Here is a 16,967-nt window from a genome sequence, read left to right as displayed (position 1 = left end):
ATAAGTGTTAACAAGCACCTGGATAGAACCCAGAAAAATACTGGTAGTCAGTTCAACTTATATATTACCAGTGAAATATGACAATAATAATTTTGTCCCATTATCAGATAGATAAAAGCATTCTGTAGAGTATTCTATTTCAAGGGCATCCTGTTAAAGCAAATTACAATAGTCTAGTTGAGAGATGCATTAATGACTATAGTCAGTGGATCTTGTTCCAGATAAGATCAAAACAGATGCTCCAGCCAGAGCCAAGCAAATTGTTACAAAACCAATTAGCAAAATTGGGAGTCTATTGACCTTCCCATTATTCATGCATCTATCTTGAATCAGGTTCATGGTTATTAGCTGTACAAAATTTTATAAAATTCCATTGGATTTTTACATTCTCCTTATAGAAGAGACAAACGTTTATGGTTTTGAGAAATGCTTTTAAAAATGTTTTAGCTTCATCTTTAGCTTTATCTGGTTTAAATGCTGTTTGAATATTTTGTTAACCACTGTTTGGGTATTTCTCCTTTCAACCTTCTGATGTTTTATTGTGCCTCTGGTAGTTTTGGAGAAGTTTTAGTTGTATTTTAAAATAAGTACTGTTAGTTACCACCATATTACATTATATAAGGTGACCAGATTTTCAGATTGGAAAAGAGGGACACCCTTGACTGGGGGGGGGGGAGGGGTTGATTAAAAAAAAATTTTTTGTCAAAGGTCACCCCAGGACACTGAAACCAGCATAAATACGAATCTGTTGCCAAACAAAATTTTGATCACGTGACCATGAGGATGCTGCAACGGTCGCTAAGTGTGAAAAATGGTCGCAACGGTCGCTAAGTGTGAAAAAATGGTCATCAGTCACTTTTTTCAATGCCATTGTAACTTTGGTCACTAAATGTTTTCCCCCTCCTCGAGACTCCTCACTTAGCGACCATCAGAAATACGAATCTGTTGCCAAACATCAACATTTGATCGCGTAACCATGAGGATGCCACAACGGTCGCTAAGTGTGAAAATGGTCGCTAAGTGTGAAAAATGGTCATCAGTCACTTTTTTCAATGCCATTGTATCTTCCTGATTATTAAAAGTGCAAATTCACTCAGTGTCAATCATGACTCCTGAGTCCATTTCAAAGTATTGTGCATAGAAATTTTTAAAATGGCTTGTTTCAATTTATTTTGGATAGAATCTTTTTTTAAATAGTCTAAGACAATTTAAAAAAAGAATCAACACAGAATACCACTATTTTAAAAAATCATATGCACAATAAATAAAATATTATTTTAAAATACATTGAGCCTATACTCCTTACAGTAAATGACTCATCTGGAAACAAGCCAATAGCAGTTTTGTGCTTTAAAATTTACAGATGTTCCAAAATCAGCTTAAAGTCCAAATATTAAGACCACCCCCCTCAAAGCTATCTTACCAGAGCTTTAAATATCTTCTGGGGAGGCCCTGTAATCCCATTCATGACAAAGGTAGGGCTTTCTCAGGAGGAAGGGTACTCAAAATTCAAATTTGCCAGCCTATGTTGAAATCCCATCAAACAATTGTGAGAATCCACAGTAGCAGTGAATACTTAGATTTCAATATTTAATGCAATACATATTGATAAATATAACCCATACAAACAAATACCATTTTGGGATCCTGAGAGAAATTTTTTAAAACAAAGACAGTAATATAGATTCAGGCGGCTAACACATACAACTGTAATGTTTTGAACATATTTTTCTCTACACTATACAGCCTTCTGATGCATGAAATGAAACTCTTACTCTTAACTCTATAGGCACACAATCTTTCCAGTAGTTCACATACTAGTTGGTAACATCTTAATTTGAGGCTTGATTGGAACATTATACAGTTATTGAAAGACAGTAAAATGGACATCAACAATGTCACCACCCTGCTCAAAGTTGTGACAGCAAGTTTAAATTTTTGACCTTAACTATCAAGAAAAAAAAACAATTTTAAAACTGGCATGTCAGTGACTTCTTAAAAGTCAGGATGCCTGGTCAAGATTAATTGCAGGTAGATTTCTTATCACTTTCTAAAAAGAGAAAAATTCAGACATAACAAATAAAAGGTTGTGAATTTCACAGATGAGACAGAAACCACAAATGGGCAAATATGACCTACAAGGCATGAATCTCCCATATTATGGGAATCCATAAACCCTGCAGATGTTCATAATGAAATTATATTTAACTATTTGGGACAGAAAGACAACACAGACTATTTTTTAAAAAAATTCACCAATATCACACCATAAGATTCTTTATCTTTCTTTGCAACAATTCCTACTGGCACAAGAAATCTCCATCAATATCTATCCCCAAGAAGAAAACTCTTCTTTAACAGCAAAATAATGTAGAAAAATTACAAACAATAACTCTTTTCAGCTTTATGCACCACCCCAGTAAACACAAATGTTTGATCAGAAAAAATATGTCCAAGATAGGAGCAATAAGCTATACACCATGATTTAGGAGTTTGATTTTTTTCAAAAATAAATGCTAAAATACTAAACTGTATATATGCACAATTTAGGTAAATAGTGTTCTGTATACCCTCTCGGAGGCGGCGATGGATCCCAATCACGAACGGGACGCCGCCAGCAGATAACTTCCACGCGATTCAGGGGCTTTTGCCAGGCGGCGGGACCCCCGAAAGCGGAGAGGAAATTGTCTGCAGGCGGCTGGCAGCGCCCCAACCTCTCCTCCTGCCGCGCGGATCCATTTTGATTCACGAACGGATTCCGCGGCGGTTCAAGGGCTTCTGCCGGGCGGCGGGTCCCCCGGAAGTGAGAGAGGAAGTTCCGGAAAGTGAGAGGCTGCCACGGCGATCGATCCCAATCACGAACGGACGCCGCCCCACAGATAACTTCCATAACTTTCTGGGCGGCGGGACCCCCGCACGACGTTCTGTGCGGGCGGCAGCCGCTGCGCCCATGCTCTCGGAGGTGGCGATCCATTCACGAAGAGGCAGCTCCTCGTGGGCGCAGCGCCTGCCGCCCGCACAGAGTGAATTAATTGGGATCGCCTGCGGCCGCGAGGACCCCTGCACAAATGGACTCCTCGCGGCCGCAGGCGATCCCAATTCACTCAGCCGGGGCGGGCCAATCTCTGCACGAACGGACTACTCCTCGCGGGCCGAGGACAGGGAGGAGGAGGGGGCAGCCGAGCCGCCCGACTCCTGCACGAACGGAGTATTCCTCGCGGCTGCAGGCGATCCCAATTCACTCAGCCAGGGCGGGCAATCTCTGCACGAACGGACTACTCCTTGCGGCCGCAGGAGAGGGAGGAGGAGGGGGCAGCCGAGCCGCCCGACTCCTGCACGAACGGAGTATTCCTCACGGCCGCAGGCGATCCCAATTCACTCAGCCAGGGCGGGCAATCTCTGCACGAACGGACTACTCCTCGCGGCCGCAGGAGAGGGAGGAGGAGGGGGCAGCCGAGCCGCCCGCACAGAGTGAATTCAATTGGGATCGCCTGCGGCCGCGAGGACTCCTGCACAAACGGAGTATTCCTCGCGGCCGCAGGCGATCCCAATTCACTCAGCCGGGACGGGCAATTTCTGCACGAACGGACTACTCCTCGCGGCCGCAGGAGAGGGAGGAGGAGGGAGCAGCCGAGCCGCCCGCACAGAGTGAATTCAATTGGGATCGCCTGCGGTCGCGAGGACTCCTGCACAAACGGAGTATTCCTCGCGGCCGCAGGCAATCCCAATTCACTCAGCCAGGGCGGGCAATTTCTGCACGAACGGACTACTCCTCGCGGCCGCAGGAGGACAGGGAGGAGGAGGGGGCAGCCGCCCGCACGCGGTTCAGGGGCTTCTGCCGGCGGCGGGAGCCCCTGCACCGCGTGGAACTTCTCTGCCGCGGGCGGCTGCAGCTGCCCCCACCCTCTTCTCCTGCCGCGGCGAGCGGAAAATTTGATTAGAATTAGATTACTCACCAGTCAGCGCAGCTGCAACCTCTTTCGTCTTTTGTCGAAAGGAAATGGAAACTCGCGCAAGCGTGCTGAAAATTTCCCATCCCAGCCAGCTCACTGATTGGCTGGAGTCCAGGCCAATCCAATCAGTGAGCGGCAGGCTGGGCTGGCTTAAATTTGTAGGTAGTAGGTAAAAGGCTAAAAGCACGCTTTTTTGGCGCTCGCAGCTCCCGCCCATCAGCTGCTAGCTTGCTGGGCTGGCTCATCTGTAGGATAGAGAACAGAACGATGAGCCAGCCCAGCAAGCTAGCAGCTGATGGGCGGGAGCTGCGAGCGCCAAAAAAGCGTGCCTTTTAAAAGGCGGGGCGGGACGCGGGAAAATGCATTGGAAAGCGGGTGTGTCCCGCCAAAAGCGGGGACGTCTGGTCACCTTACATTTATACAATTTTCTAATTTAATAGATAATCTTGGCAGAGTTATCAGCTCATAAGGACACAATGGTTTTTTTAGCTAACATACACTTTAAAAAAAGCAAAATATCAGAAGAGTTGTATTAGAATTAAATTGGATAAAAAGATGAATAAATGAAAGTTAAAAGCTAGTTATTATAAAAGAAATATTTTGGTAACGGCATTGAGAATATTGGATATTTAAACATTGGGAAGCGTGATGCCATCATTCAGATCAGATTGGATTTATGGAGTATTATTTGGAAGTCAGTTAGCAATGAGTAGAGATTCTTAAGTAAAGCCAGCATCTTTGAAACTTTCATCAACAATTCCAGAAAATTACCAAATAAATGTATATATCAGCCACTCTGAACTTTAAACTCCATTTGATTATTTCTAATTACTTTGGGTCTGTGGACATGATTTTAAATATGATCCACATCTAAAATAACTTGTGTTTTGAACAATTTTTAAACGATATTTCTCCCTTTCCTATTCATCTTCCTCCTGAAGTACTATTCAAACGAATTTTTAGAAACAACCAAGGAGCCTTCCACATCTGTTAGGTTGTAGGTAGATACATAACACACAAGATAGTGTAATATAACTTAAAAGTATTAAAACAGCTTTCCATAATGACCACATGATTTGGAACCAGGCATCTAGTATATTCTGTCTATCCAACCCAGATGAAAAGAGAGTGCCAACTGAAAGTCCCATGTTTATCAGCAGGTATGACAAGAGGGGTCATTCAGGTGAGTTTCCTCCTCTCTGGAACCAGTTACTTGAGGTAAAGATGGCCACATTTCCTTATAGCCTTTTGTGGAATAGTTAAACCAAGCTTTTCTGAAGATTTCAGCTATAGTAGAAAAAAAATCAATTTCATTAATGTTCGCTACTGCTGCATTTATATTATGTTTTATTCTATTGTGCTTGTACAATGTTTGTTTATCATTATAGTTTCTGCAAGAAACTGCTTTATCAACCTTAAAAAGAATAATATTAATATCTAAATTAACATTTTTAACAGAATTTTGAAATTTTCTGAATCAACATATACACCACCTTCATATATATTAGAGATGGAGAAAGTTGCAAACAAGGAGATATGTTTTTAGTATCTGGAATGAAAACAGGGAGTTCAAAACTCAAAGCAAGAATAGAGGAAACTGTGTATACGGTAAGTTACTTCTAGGTGCTACATTTATCATAGTCATTTTCCAAACCAATATTTTTCTTCTTTTATGATTACAATCCTTTGATGATACTAAGTGATACCATTAGAGTTATACCTATATTTATTTATTATTATAGCTCATGATGAGAACATGACAAAACTATATATATAGTTTTGAGAGAGAGAGAGAGAGAGAGATACAACCCCTGGTATGCCCAAATATGGGAGGAAGATCACTACTTCCATTCTCTGTCCATCGGCTCGTCACAAGAGACCATCCAGACAGAAACCCAATATTTTTACTGTTGCCTTTTTGTTACATTTGTGTTGTATTTTGTGCTGATAAATAAATAAAGGGAGACTAGTGTAGATCTATTTCAAGCTATTTAGCTCTCATCAGCTAGCCATACCCTTAATGGGATTCGAACCTGTGCTGTATTGCATCTTAGGCAGATGTGTTAACCACTAAGCCACAGAGTTCGACTCCTTATCAGCCAAGCCAGGGTGAAAGGTATCTATTTAGAGTTACAACCCCCGGTATGCCAAAATATGGGAGGATTTGTTACATTTGAGGCAACAGTAAAAATATTGGGTTTCTGTCTGGATGGTCTCTTGTGACGAGCGATGGACAGAGAATGGAAGTAGTGATCTTCCTCCCATATTTGGGCATACCGGGGATTGTAACTCTAAATAGATACCTTTCACCCTGGCTTGGCTGATAAGGAGTCGAACTCTGTGGCTTAGTGGTTAACACATCTGCCTAAGATGCAATACAGCACAGGTTCGAATCCCAGTAAGGGTATGGCTAGCTGATGAGAGCTAAATAGCTTGAAATAGATCTATACTAGTCTCCCTTTATTTATTTATCAGCACAAAATACAACACACACACACACACACACACACACACACACATACATACATACATACATACAAATTTTTATGGGGGTATGGCAATGGTCCTATAACTAGGTGTCTAATTCAACTATCCAGGTGATCCCATTTCTGGCATTGCTTTGTGAGGATCTTCTAGGAAACCAGAGAATGCTTGTCATGGGCAATCTTGCACAATATGCTTAATAGTTTGCATATCAACAACACAACACCTATATTATAAAGATGGCATAATTGAACAGGAAACATGGGCACCAAATATATCGGAGTCTGAGAGCCAATTAGATGTGGTGGTTAAGGTACCAGGCTAGAAACTGGGAGATAATAAGTTCTAGTTCCACCTTAGTTATGAAAGCCCTCTGGGTGACCTTGAGCCAGGTAACTTCCTCTTAACCCTAGGAAGGAAGCAATGGCAAAGCACTTCTGAAAAACCTTGCCAAGAAAACTGCCAGAACTTGTCCAGGTAATTGCCAGGAGTCAAAACTGACTGAAAGGCTTACAAATAGAAAAGTTGTTATAAAGAAGATTATAAAAGTCTATGAATGCAAGTTACGTAAACAGGAATATTGTGAAGAAAGAAACTTTCCTGTTTTTTAAACAGAATATGGTGTTGTGTGTTGATGGAATGTTTTTAGAACATCTCAGAAGGTTCAATAAGTCTGGTTTTGGGCATTAACAAATTTCATCTGAAATTGTTAGCATTCATTTATGAATATCAACATTCATTAATACTGGCCATTGGATAATATATTGGCCATTTTATTTCTATCCTTTTGTATAGTTCAAGGTCATTTTGTTGTTTGTTCATAACTATTTTTTTGGCCTTTTCTGAACCTAAACATTTGAAGTCCTTCCTACTAGTATTAAAACACGTGGCCAATTTTCTTCCTTTTAAATGTCTATAACGATTCTCAGTCATCCAGGTCATGGTTGTCCCAAAGGTGCTTTTTCAAGAGACAACTGAACTTGCTTGTTTTTCTTTGAAGATGTTTTGTTTCTCATGCAAGAAGCTTTCTCAGCTCATTCAACTGTTTAAATATATTTATTACATTTCAACATCAACCATTAAAATGCAACGTAAAGGCAAAAAAGAAAAGGGAATAACAAAGCAACACTAAAGTAAAAAAATATGCAAAAAAATTATGAGTATTCATCAAGAAGCTAGTAACCTTAACTTTCCTTTAGTACAGAGATATTAACAATACAACCACCTCCATCTAAGTCAAATCTGGCATTTTACAGCCCAGGGGCCAGATTCAACCCACAGGAGCTCCCAGTCAGGCCCATAGTGGGGGCAGAGGAATGGGGCATTAGTGAGGGCGGGTGTTGGTGCAGCATCAGCATCAGGGATGGGCATTGATGGCCAAGGCAGGATGCCAGTGTAGCTTTGGCAGCAAAGTTGGGCCAGTGCTCTACAACAGTCCCAGTTCTTATGTGAGCCCTTGGGAAAATTAATTTCCCACCCTGCTCTAAGTTTAAACACTTAATACCAATTTATAAAATACCTTTAAAACCTAGTTGTCATCATATTAAAATACAAGTATTCACAAAATATTCTTTTCTTAATATCCTGTAACAGCACATTATCAAGGGTACATAACCTTATATTTACCAGCTACAATATTTCTCTAGTCAAATCCAGTCTAATCTTCAAATCCCAGAGTTAAAAGTTTATTCTTCTTAAAACATGTACTCAATTTCTTACAGTAATGTTGAGTTAGAGGCACTTGTTAAGAGTGGTCTAGCTTTGGAATTTAGCAGCCACAGGTGGATTACAGCTATTTTGTTTATTTATTTAGTTCATTTCAGATATTTTAATCTGTACTTCTTACCCTGCAAGCTAATTATTAGAATTAGAGGAGTACAGAAATAAGAACAAAAATTATATCTGACTTAACTATAGCTGTTTTTTCCACAATGCTTTTTATTGTCACTGTAATTAATTTGCTCAGTAAGTGATATTACACTGTAAATAGAACATTAAGGAAAGCGAATTGTGAGATTCCTGGTTTTTAAGGATAAAAATTGCAAATTGAAGCATTGATTTCCAAGTATCGTTCCTCTGAGTTTTAAAATACCTCACAGATAAAAATACACTATCTATAACAAATTTTGATTTTGTAACTTTTGACACTAGTATAACATAGTCAGGAGGATTCCATTTGGGTTGAACATTCACTTTCTAATCCCTGAGTATTTTTCTTGACTTTCTTACAGTCCTTTTCTTTTTTAACATTTATTGACTAGGACTGGGCCTAGTGCAAAAGGTAGCATCGTATAATTGGAAAAAGTGGTTTAATTGCTGAAGCCTATGTCATTGGTGGCTAAAAATTACAAATTATGCTGAGGAGCTCTAAATAGTAGAGCTGTCCAGTGCATTCCTTCAGAGTACTGTTCAAATTAATAAAAGATAAGATTAGTTGATGTTTGTCAGTTCTGGAATCTTTTCAGGAACTAATGTAAATGTAAATTTCCTTAGAATTTACATCTTACTTTCACAATTGTTTTGTGTATTTATATTATCAAAACATTTACATTAAAATACTGCAAAAGCCTATGAGAAGGAGCTCATATTAAAACTAACCTACCCAACCCCAAAATACAGAGCTTCCTATCAGAAACATAGCTCTGAGGAGTATTTTGAACACGAGACAATTGATTAATTTTTTTTAAAATCCACTGCAGGTGTGAAACTGTTACATTATAAAGACACATATAAGCATCCAAAATAAAAGATTTAAACTCTAAAGCTGAGTTTTTAAAAAATTACTCTGGAAGACTTGTGTTTGTTTCTGGAAAGCCATCACTACGGAACAAGTAGAGATGATCTTCACCCCCTAAATGAATTTTAAAAAATGCCCAAATTACCCCATTCTTCATAAGGTTCCACATTTGCATTGAAAGAACTCACAAAGTATAGTGACCCTTTGAGAGCTGTGTGCAACAAATTTCATTTTAATGTATGCCAATTAGTGTAAATTCAAAGTGACAATAAAGTTATTATTCTATGCTATGCTATTCTATTCTATTCTAAATATAATGACTACATCTACTCAATCATTATTACAATAATAGGCCATCATATAATAATGAGTGATTATTATTATTATTATAACTGTTCTTATTTGAACAGTTCATACATTTATGACATGTTGTATTTTGCAAAAAAACACACACTGCTGTGTTATAATAAGGAATTGGAAATCTTCAGTTTATAATCATTGTGCCATGCAAAGCATACAACAGATTTTTTTAATTCCATTTTTTAAAATATTTATTCCCAAAAGATCATAGGAGCTGATCTTACTCTTGATTAAAGCAGTAACTTTATAGTAGTAGTAATAAAGTAGTAACCTCGCATGCAGCTTTGCATTGTAAAAATTCACATTTCATGAATTTATTTATAAATATTACATACTGGTATTTAAAAATGTGTGTGTATGATTGTATCTTTAAATTAAAATTCTTCTTTTAACCAACAGAATGTGCCTGGAGCTGAAGTCAGATTGTTTACTTTGGAAAACATAATTTTAAATCCTGCTTATGATGTCTATCTACTAGTAGGAATGTCAGTACAATATAAAGTCATGAAAATTAGGCGAGGGAAAAATGACAGGTATGTCTTTTTGTCCAGGTATAATATTTTACATATATTTCCTGCAGATCTATATAATGGTACAACTATGTTTCAGTTAATAAAGTCATAACAGGGTCCACAAGTCATTGCTCAGATAGATTCCTGTGTCCTTTAATAATTAGTTTAACATATATTTGGTCAACACATTTTGAGAGTTAAAAGATTGTTTCAATAAATTTCATCATATGAACTTGAGTAAATTCCTAAAATGTCAGTCCATTGTGTATATGGGGAATGGGTAGGGGAGAGAGAAAACAGACAAAAATGACAGGAACATTGTATTAATTGTATCTTGTTACTTAGGATAGTAAAGGGTTGCCTTAAAAAATTAGGCAGAGGTGGTATTCAATAGGTTCTGATCAGTTCTGGAGAACCGGTAGCAGAAATTTGAGTAGTTCGGAGAACCAGTAAATACACCTCTGACTGGCCCCACCCCATCTATTCTCTGCCTCCCGAGTCCCAGCTGATCGGGAGGGGAAGGGAATTTTGCAGTAACCTTTCCCTGCCATGCCCATCGTGCCATGCCACATCCACCATGCCATGCCCACAGAACCGGTAGAAATTTTGAATCCCACCACTGAAATTAGGTAACACAAAGCCACATCTGAACTGTATATTCTGGCTTGGAATTAAATTTCTACCATTTATTGGCCTATTTTTCTAAAGAGTCAGTGAAGCAACATTTTCATACTTCAGTTCCTATATGATCTCAATAATTCTTTTGATACTGTAATGTTCAATTGTTTTTCGCCCTGCTATTCAAAGGAGCTTGTATGAGGTCAGGAGAGATTGTTTTCTTTTGAGAAAGCCAGCAACATCTTTTATAGCATTTGGTTTAAAAATATCAACTTGGTTGTAAAACAAAATTTAAAATGTTTCACTCAATTGCTATTTGGACTCAGTTTTTATGGTTCTTGATTCTCTCTCAAGTTTAACTTCCTTAAAGGATAAATTACAAGTAGATATGCTAAGTGGAAAAAATATTAAGAAATATAATCAATGAATTAATGTTAAGAAACCTAAACCCATTTTCAAGATTAGTACTTCTGAGACAAAATTAAAAATACAGGTAATATTTTTTTCTTAATAAATTTTTTATTTTCAAACAAACATAAACACGCAAAACATATAACATAAAAACCCTCTGCAACTACATACAGTGTGTCGATTGGTTATAAAATCTTTCTCTGTTCTTTCCATAGTCATCACTTGAGCTTTATCAAATATCACTTATTGCCAATCAAATATCTTTGTAGACATTATTATTGTACTTTATTTGTTTAATTATCATTATTGTTTCACCATTTTAAACAAGGTATTCTAAATATGTATCCATTTATATTATAATGATTCATTATATCATCTTCAATATATCCGATAATAAAGACTTTTTTGTATCCTATTCTAAATCATTATTATTTTAGCATTAATAACATTCTCTAATAATTTTCAATTCCATGTTTTTCCATTATTAGTATCATCAATCTAATGTACATTTATACAAATTATTATAATTGTTAACTTCCATTAAGCATAGCTATTATTATATTATGTCGCTATGACCACGACATGCAATCTTGGGGCTCCAGGATTGCTGTAGATATCTCTGTTGCTGGACGATCCTTTTTTGATCTAAACCATTCTGAAGGAATGGTGAGAGTAAAGCGCATGTCCCTGATTGATCCAGGAAAAAGCTCTTTTTGCCGGCTACAAGAGAACGCAGCCAATATGGCTACAAAAGGTTGGGACAAGCCTCTGAAATGGAAGCAGCACAGGAGAGACAGTGTGTCGAAATGGTGAGAAAAATCTTTATTATTAGAGAAGAGAAAACCCCAAAGACTCAGAGTTAAAATAAAACCTGAAGACAGAAGGAACAAGTGGCGAATTTACCCCTGGTTTAAAACTATCGTGTTATCATTTTCACTTTAATGTTGTTTGTTTTTTATGGACGGACTTTTTACAAATGCTCCTACTTTTAAACTGGACTGGTCTTTTTTCCCCCTTCTTCCTCTATACTTTTCCCATTTTTGTGTTGTGGATTAAAAGCCTCTTTTCTTTCGCAAGGCTCAGCCGGATCGTAATCTTTAAACATTTTCTTTCTTTCTTTCCGGAGAAAAACTGTTTCCGGAGTTCAGAGTTTAGAAAAGAGAGCCAAAAACAGAGGGAAAGATGTAACACTGTCATCTAGTGGCTAGAGGCTTGGCACATCTGATATTACAAAGCTATCGGCTTGATTTACTGAAAGGGTCAGTGGAAAAAACTTCACTGATTTGTTTGAAACCTAGCAAAAGCCTTGGATGTTTTAGTGGCAGTGTTTATAACTTGGAAAAATGGCACTATATGAAGAAGAAAAGGAACTAACATTGCAAAACATTATGTTAGAAATTCAAAAACTCTTAATAACTACAGAGAGAATTGAAAAGAGTCTTGAATTTATAGATCAAAATATCAAATAACAGAAAGTACGGATGGAAAGAGTTGAGAATACTTCTAAAACAATGATGAAATTTGAGGACAGAGGTTCAAAAAAATTACAGACACATATGAAAGTGATAAGAAAATTGTTGACATTGACAGCAAATCGAGTGTGGAGGTAAAATGATAAGTGCGGAATACGGAAAGGAAAGATCGATGAACTGCAACTCTATCTCAGATGTCAAAAACATAGATGAAGAAAGGGGAGAAGATTATGGCAGAAACAATGACAGTAAATTTTGGCAGAAGCACCAGTGATAACAAACTCAAGCAGATGAAAGAAATAGATGAGGGTTTTGAATTCTTTTTAAGATATCCAATGAACAAGTTGTCAAGAGAAGTCCACATAAGACTTATCAAGAAAACACTTAGAATACAGATTCTACAAATGGCAAGAGATATTGGACTGCACTAATTCTGGAAGGATACAGGATGATGACATGAAATGTCACAATAAAATTTAGTTAAATGTAGTTAAACTTTGAGTATTATGTATAAGATAAAGTAATAATAGCTGTAGTCAAATAAATGATCAATAATGATAGTAAAGCATTTATATATACTAGATTGATAATAGAAATTTTATATAAACTGTAAGTGAGGATGATGTGGATGATGTTGAAAAGCCTTTTTATAAAAGATAAATAATTCTATATAGAATAGAATATAAAGATGTAATATCATTGGATGATTTCAGGATGATGTAATGAAATGCCATAATATAAATTACTTCAAAATTTAATAGGCCTCATATAAAAATACAGGTAATATTGACTAATTCAGATTAGGGTAACTTAATTTACCTTTAAATCAGTGGGAGAAATAATAATAAATAATGTAAATATTTTCCATTGATTTAAAATACAACCAATTTGATTGGATTCATATCCATTGATAAAATATTCATATAAAAGTTATATTTATATTTTCCTAGTTTATTAATAAAACCACGGCAGGTCATCTTCACTTCACCAGTTAGCATCTGTTATTTACTTTGGCTCTGTTATATCTGAAAAACTGAGATGAACTCATTAATATGTGCCAAAGGATGGAAAGATTTGCTTTGGGGAGCAGAAGCCAACACAAAAAAAATTTAGCAATATAATCATAATGAAAGGTTTTTTAAAAAAAGGATGTGAATACATTTATTTTATCTTCCTAAAGCTTTAGTAGTGAGGATTTAGCCATAAGAAAATTTGTTACTGTTCTGTTTGTCTTTTTATGTAACTTTGTACTCTGACACTTTATAAGTAAATAGGTAAAGTGATATTTTATAGTACAAGCAAACATTTCTATGCTATGTTTTTCTTTTAAAATATTTTGAGGAGCACAAAAGCATTGTGCGTGTTTCTTTTTTGGGGGGGAAGTATTTGGAAGTATTTGCTTTGATTTTTCTTAACGTTGTCTTGCATTTTGGACAGAACTAATCATGCCTTCTGATCAGTATGAGCTACAACTTCAGAACAACACACTCAGCTCTGGGGGAGATACCACCTGGCCAATTGCCAGATTGGATCAGGCCACATGCACAGTTACTGCATTGCAGCGGGGACAGGCAAATCTTGTACTTTCCCACAAAAATATCCTTTTTTGTGTGTGATTTTTCATATTATGCACAATGAATTATCATTGAACTAGCCACCCTGTGTTAGAGTCCATGGAATTGAATTGTTCACATCGTACCCTTTGCAGCCCCTTGTTTGCCACAGGGTTCTGCCCCCAGCCATTAACCACCTATCATTTCTCCTCTGCTGATACGCCCTAGCTGTTCTCCTTGGCCAATAGGCCCCCAGCCTCTTTCCGTCCCAGGCCCTTCGTCATGACCCATTCGGCAAAACTAAAGGCCACTACTTTTCCATGATATTCTATACTAGCACTGCTTCTCATTAAGTAGCAATACTCTTGACTTGTTTCAAACAGCAAACAATATAATAGGTAGTAATGTAACAGAATTTCAGTGTGACTTCTTCGATTCTTATAATGTTCAAATTAGGTACTTCATAGATTTTACTCATATAACAATTAATATTAATTTGTTATCATTGTCTAACTTTGGATCCTTAACTGATTTATAAGTGTATCTATGCAAGGGGCTTCTAAATTACCAAATGGCACCCTTTTTGTTGTGGACCCAGGATACTTAGGTTAGTACACAATGCTAATTGACTTTGGAAATAAACAACTTCATGCAATGTTTTAATAACCAAAGCTAATTAATTCCATATAAAAATGTATACTTATATTGTCATGTACTTAATAAATTTGTAGATTTGCTGGGAGCTGTGTGACATAGAAATATGATTGGTTGCACAGTCAGCCAGATGTTTAGAGTGGATTGGCATTTTTGTACACCTATGGAGACCTTCCCAATGACCTGGGGAATGGCATATGTTATTTGATGGTGTTAAATCTGCCTTATAAAATTGTCTGATGGCTGTTTTGTCAACATTGATGGTGTTTGAGTAGTGCTCCAGATGTTTTGGAAATACATCCAGGGCTCCTGTTGATATTATACTCCTTATACCATCTTTAATTTCTTTTTCCACAATTGCTTTATGTCTATTTGCATATCTTTGTGTTTTGTGATTTTCTACAGTTCTTTCCTTTATATTCTCCTGTCTCCAGGTACTGTCATGTTACCTATCCAGACTTTTTGCCCTCTTATTAATAATTGTTGAGTCTGGGGTATTATGTGACAGGTACTTGTCTGTTTGAATTCTAATGTGCCAGAACACTTAGTTTCTTCCTTTCCTATTACTTTGTCCTTTTTATGATTTCAGCAGTTCATGCTATTTATTATTACTATTATTAATTGACTGCTCACATTGTTACATTCTTCAGAGGAAGGAGGCTGTAACTCAGATATTATATGTTCTTATCATTGCATATTTTGGACAGCTTATCATAAATTACAGAGATATTCCAAAAGTGCACTCAATATTATCTTTGGTTCCATCCTTGTTTCTATCTTTAACCCACTTCTTCAAAGTTCTTTGAAGTGGCTACACAACCCTTATATATGATTCATCATCATCATCATTTTAGCCATTGTCTATCCACTGCAGAATAAAGCCCTGACCTTTCCTTGTGAGTTGGGCCCACAATACTTGCTGATGTCGTCAATCTATCTTGTTTTATGTCTCTTTCATGGATGCTTTTTATCAACTGGGAATCCATTCTATGACTGCCTAATCCATCTGTCATCAGTTCTTTTTGCTATGTGACCAGCCCATTCCCATTTCAGTTCTAGTCCAATTTATCTTACTATTCATCAGAAAGTTATTTTCCCAATTAAAATTTCGATTTTTGATTTTATTGTATTTCTATGCCGCCTTTTCCCAGAGGGACTCAGGGCGGCTCACAACCAAATCGGGGGGGGGGGGGGAGAGATACAAACGGAAAAAGAAGAAAGACAACGGACAACATAACACCACAATTTTAAAAACAATCAACAGCCACACCATTCGAGCGGGTTCAGGAACTCATCAGCCCCAGGCCTGTTCGGAACAGCCAGGTTTTTAAGGCTTTGCGGAAAGCCTGGAGGGTGGTGAGGATCCGAATCTCCACGGGAGGCTCGTTCCAGAGGGCCGGAGCAGCCACAGAGAAGGCCCTCCTCCGGGTGGTAGGCCAATCGGCATTGTCCAGTGGATGGAATTCGGAGGAGGCCTAATCTGTGGGATCTAATAGGTCTGTTGGAGGTAATTGCAGCAGGCGGTCTCTCAAATACCAGGTCCAATACCATGAAGGGCTTTATAAGTGACGACTAGCACCTTGAAGCGTATCCGAAGACCAATAGGGCCAGCCAGTGCAGCTCGCGGAGGATAGGTGTAACTTGGGTGTACCGAGGTGCACCCACAGATCGCGCTCGCGCGGCTGCATTCTGGACAAGCTGAAGTCTCCAAATGCTCTTCAAGGGCTGTCCCATGTAGAGCACGTTGCAGTAATCTCATATATCATTCAATAATTGCATATTTCCAAGCATTGAAATGGAAATATGTGATTCACTGAATCATATATATTACTGAATTTTTAATTGGGGAAATAATTTTCTGATGGACAGCAAGGTTTTGAAATATTTCCTTATGGAAAAGTTTATATAAAATCACACTTTATGCCACTCTGATGTGTTTTGATCAGGTGAGTATTCTGTAACTCTACAACTTTCAGTGCTTTTGCTGTGCAGGATTTTCATTCATCCTGGTGAGAGATGGGTGCTGGAAACTGAGAGGTTCTATGAAATCACTATTGAAGTGTATGACAATCAAGCAATAAGGTGTATTTATACTGAGGTAAGGAAACATAAATAAGCATCTTTCTGAAAAATCACATTAGGTATACAGTATAATGATAAGGATGAGAAATTCAAATGATGAGAAATTACTTTTAATCCCCACCCCTCAAACT

General features: G+C 37.6%; 1 protein-coding gene across 1 annotated transcript in view; it reads left to right on the top strand.

Moving 5' to 3' along the window:
- NUP210 (nucleoporin 210) overlaps nt 1-16,967 on the top strand; it is an 88,531-nt gene that overhangs the window by 20,159 nt on the left and 51,405 nt on the right. The window contains 6 exon segments of the mRNA XM_032212303.1: nt 5,412-5,470; nt 5,473-5,561; nt 9,934-10,069; nt 13,988-14,159; nt 14,640-14,711; nt 16,747-16,852. Coding sequence (XP_032068194.1) covers nt 5,412-5,470; nt 5,473-5,561; nt 9,934-10,069; nt 13,988-14,159; nt 14,640-14,711; nt 16,747-16,852 — 634 coding nt within the window.

Source organism: Thamnophis elegans, chromosome 2 (assembly GCF_009769535.1).
Source record: "Thamnophis elegans isolate rThaEle1 chromosome 2, rThaEle1.pri, whole genome shotgun sequence".
Taxonomy (NCBI): domain Eukaryota; kingdom Metazoa; phylum Chordata; class Lepidosauria; order Squamata; family Colubridae; genus Thamnophis; species Thamnophis elegans.
The sequence above is the reverse complement of the archived record's forward strand: the minus strand, read 5'-3'. Positions and strand labels throughout refer to the sequence as shown.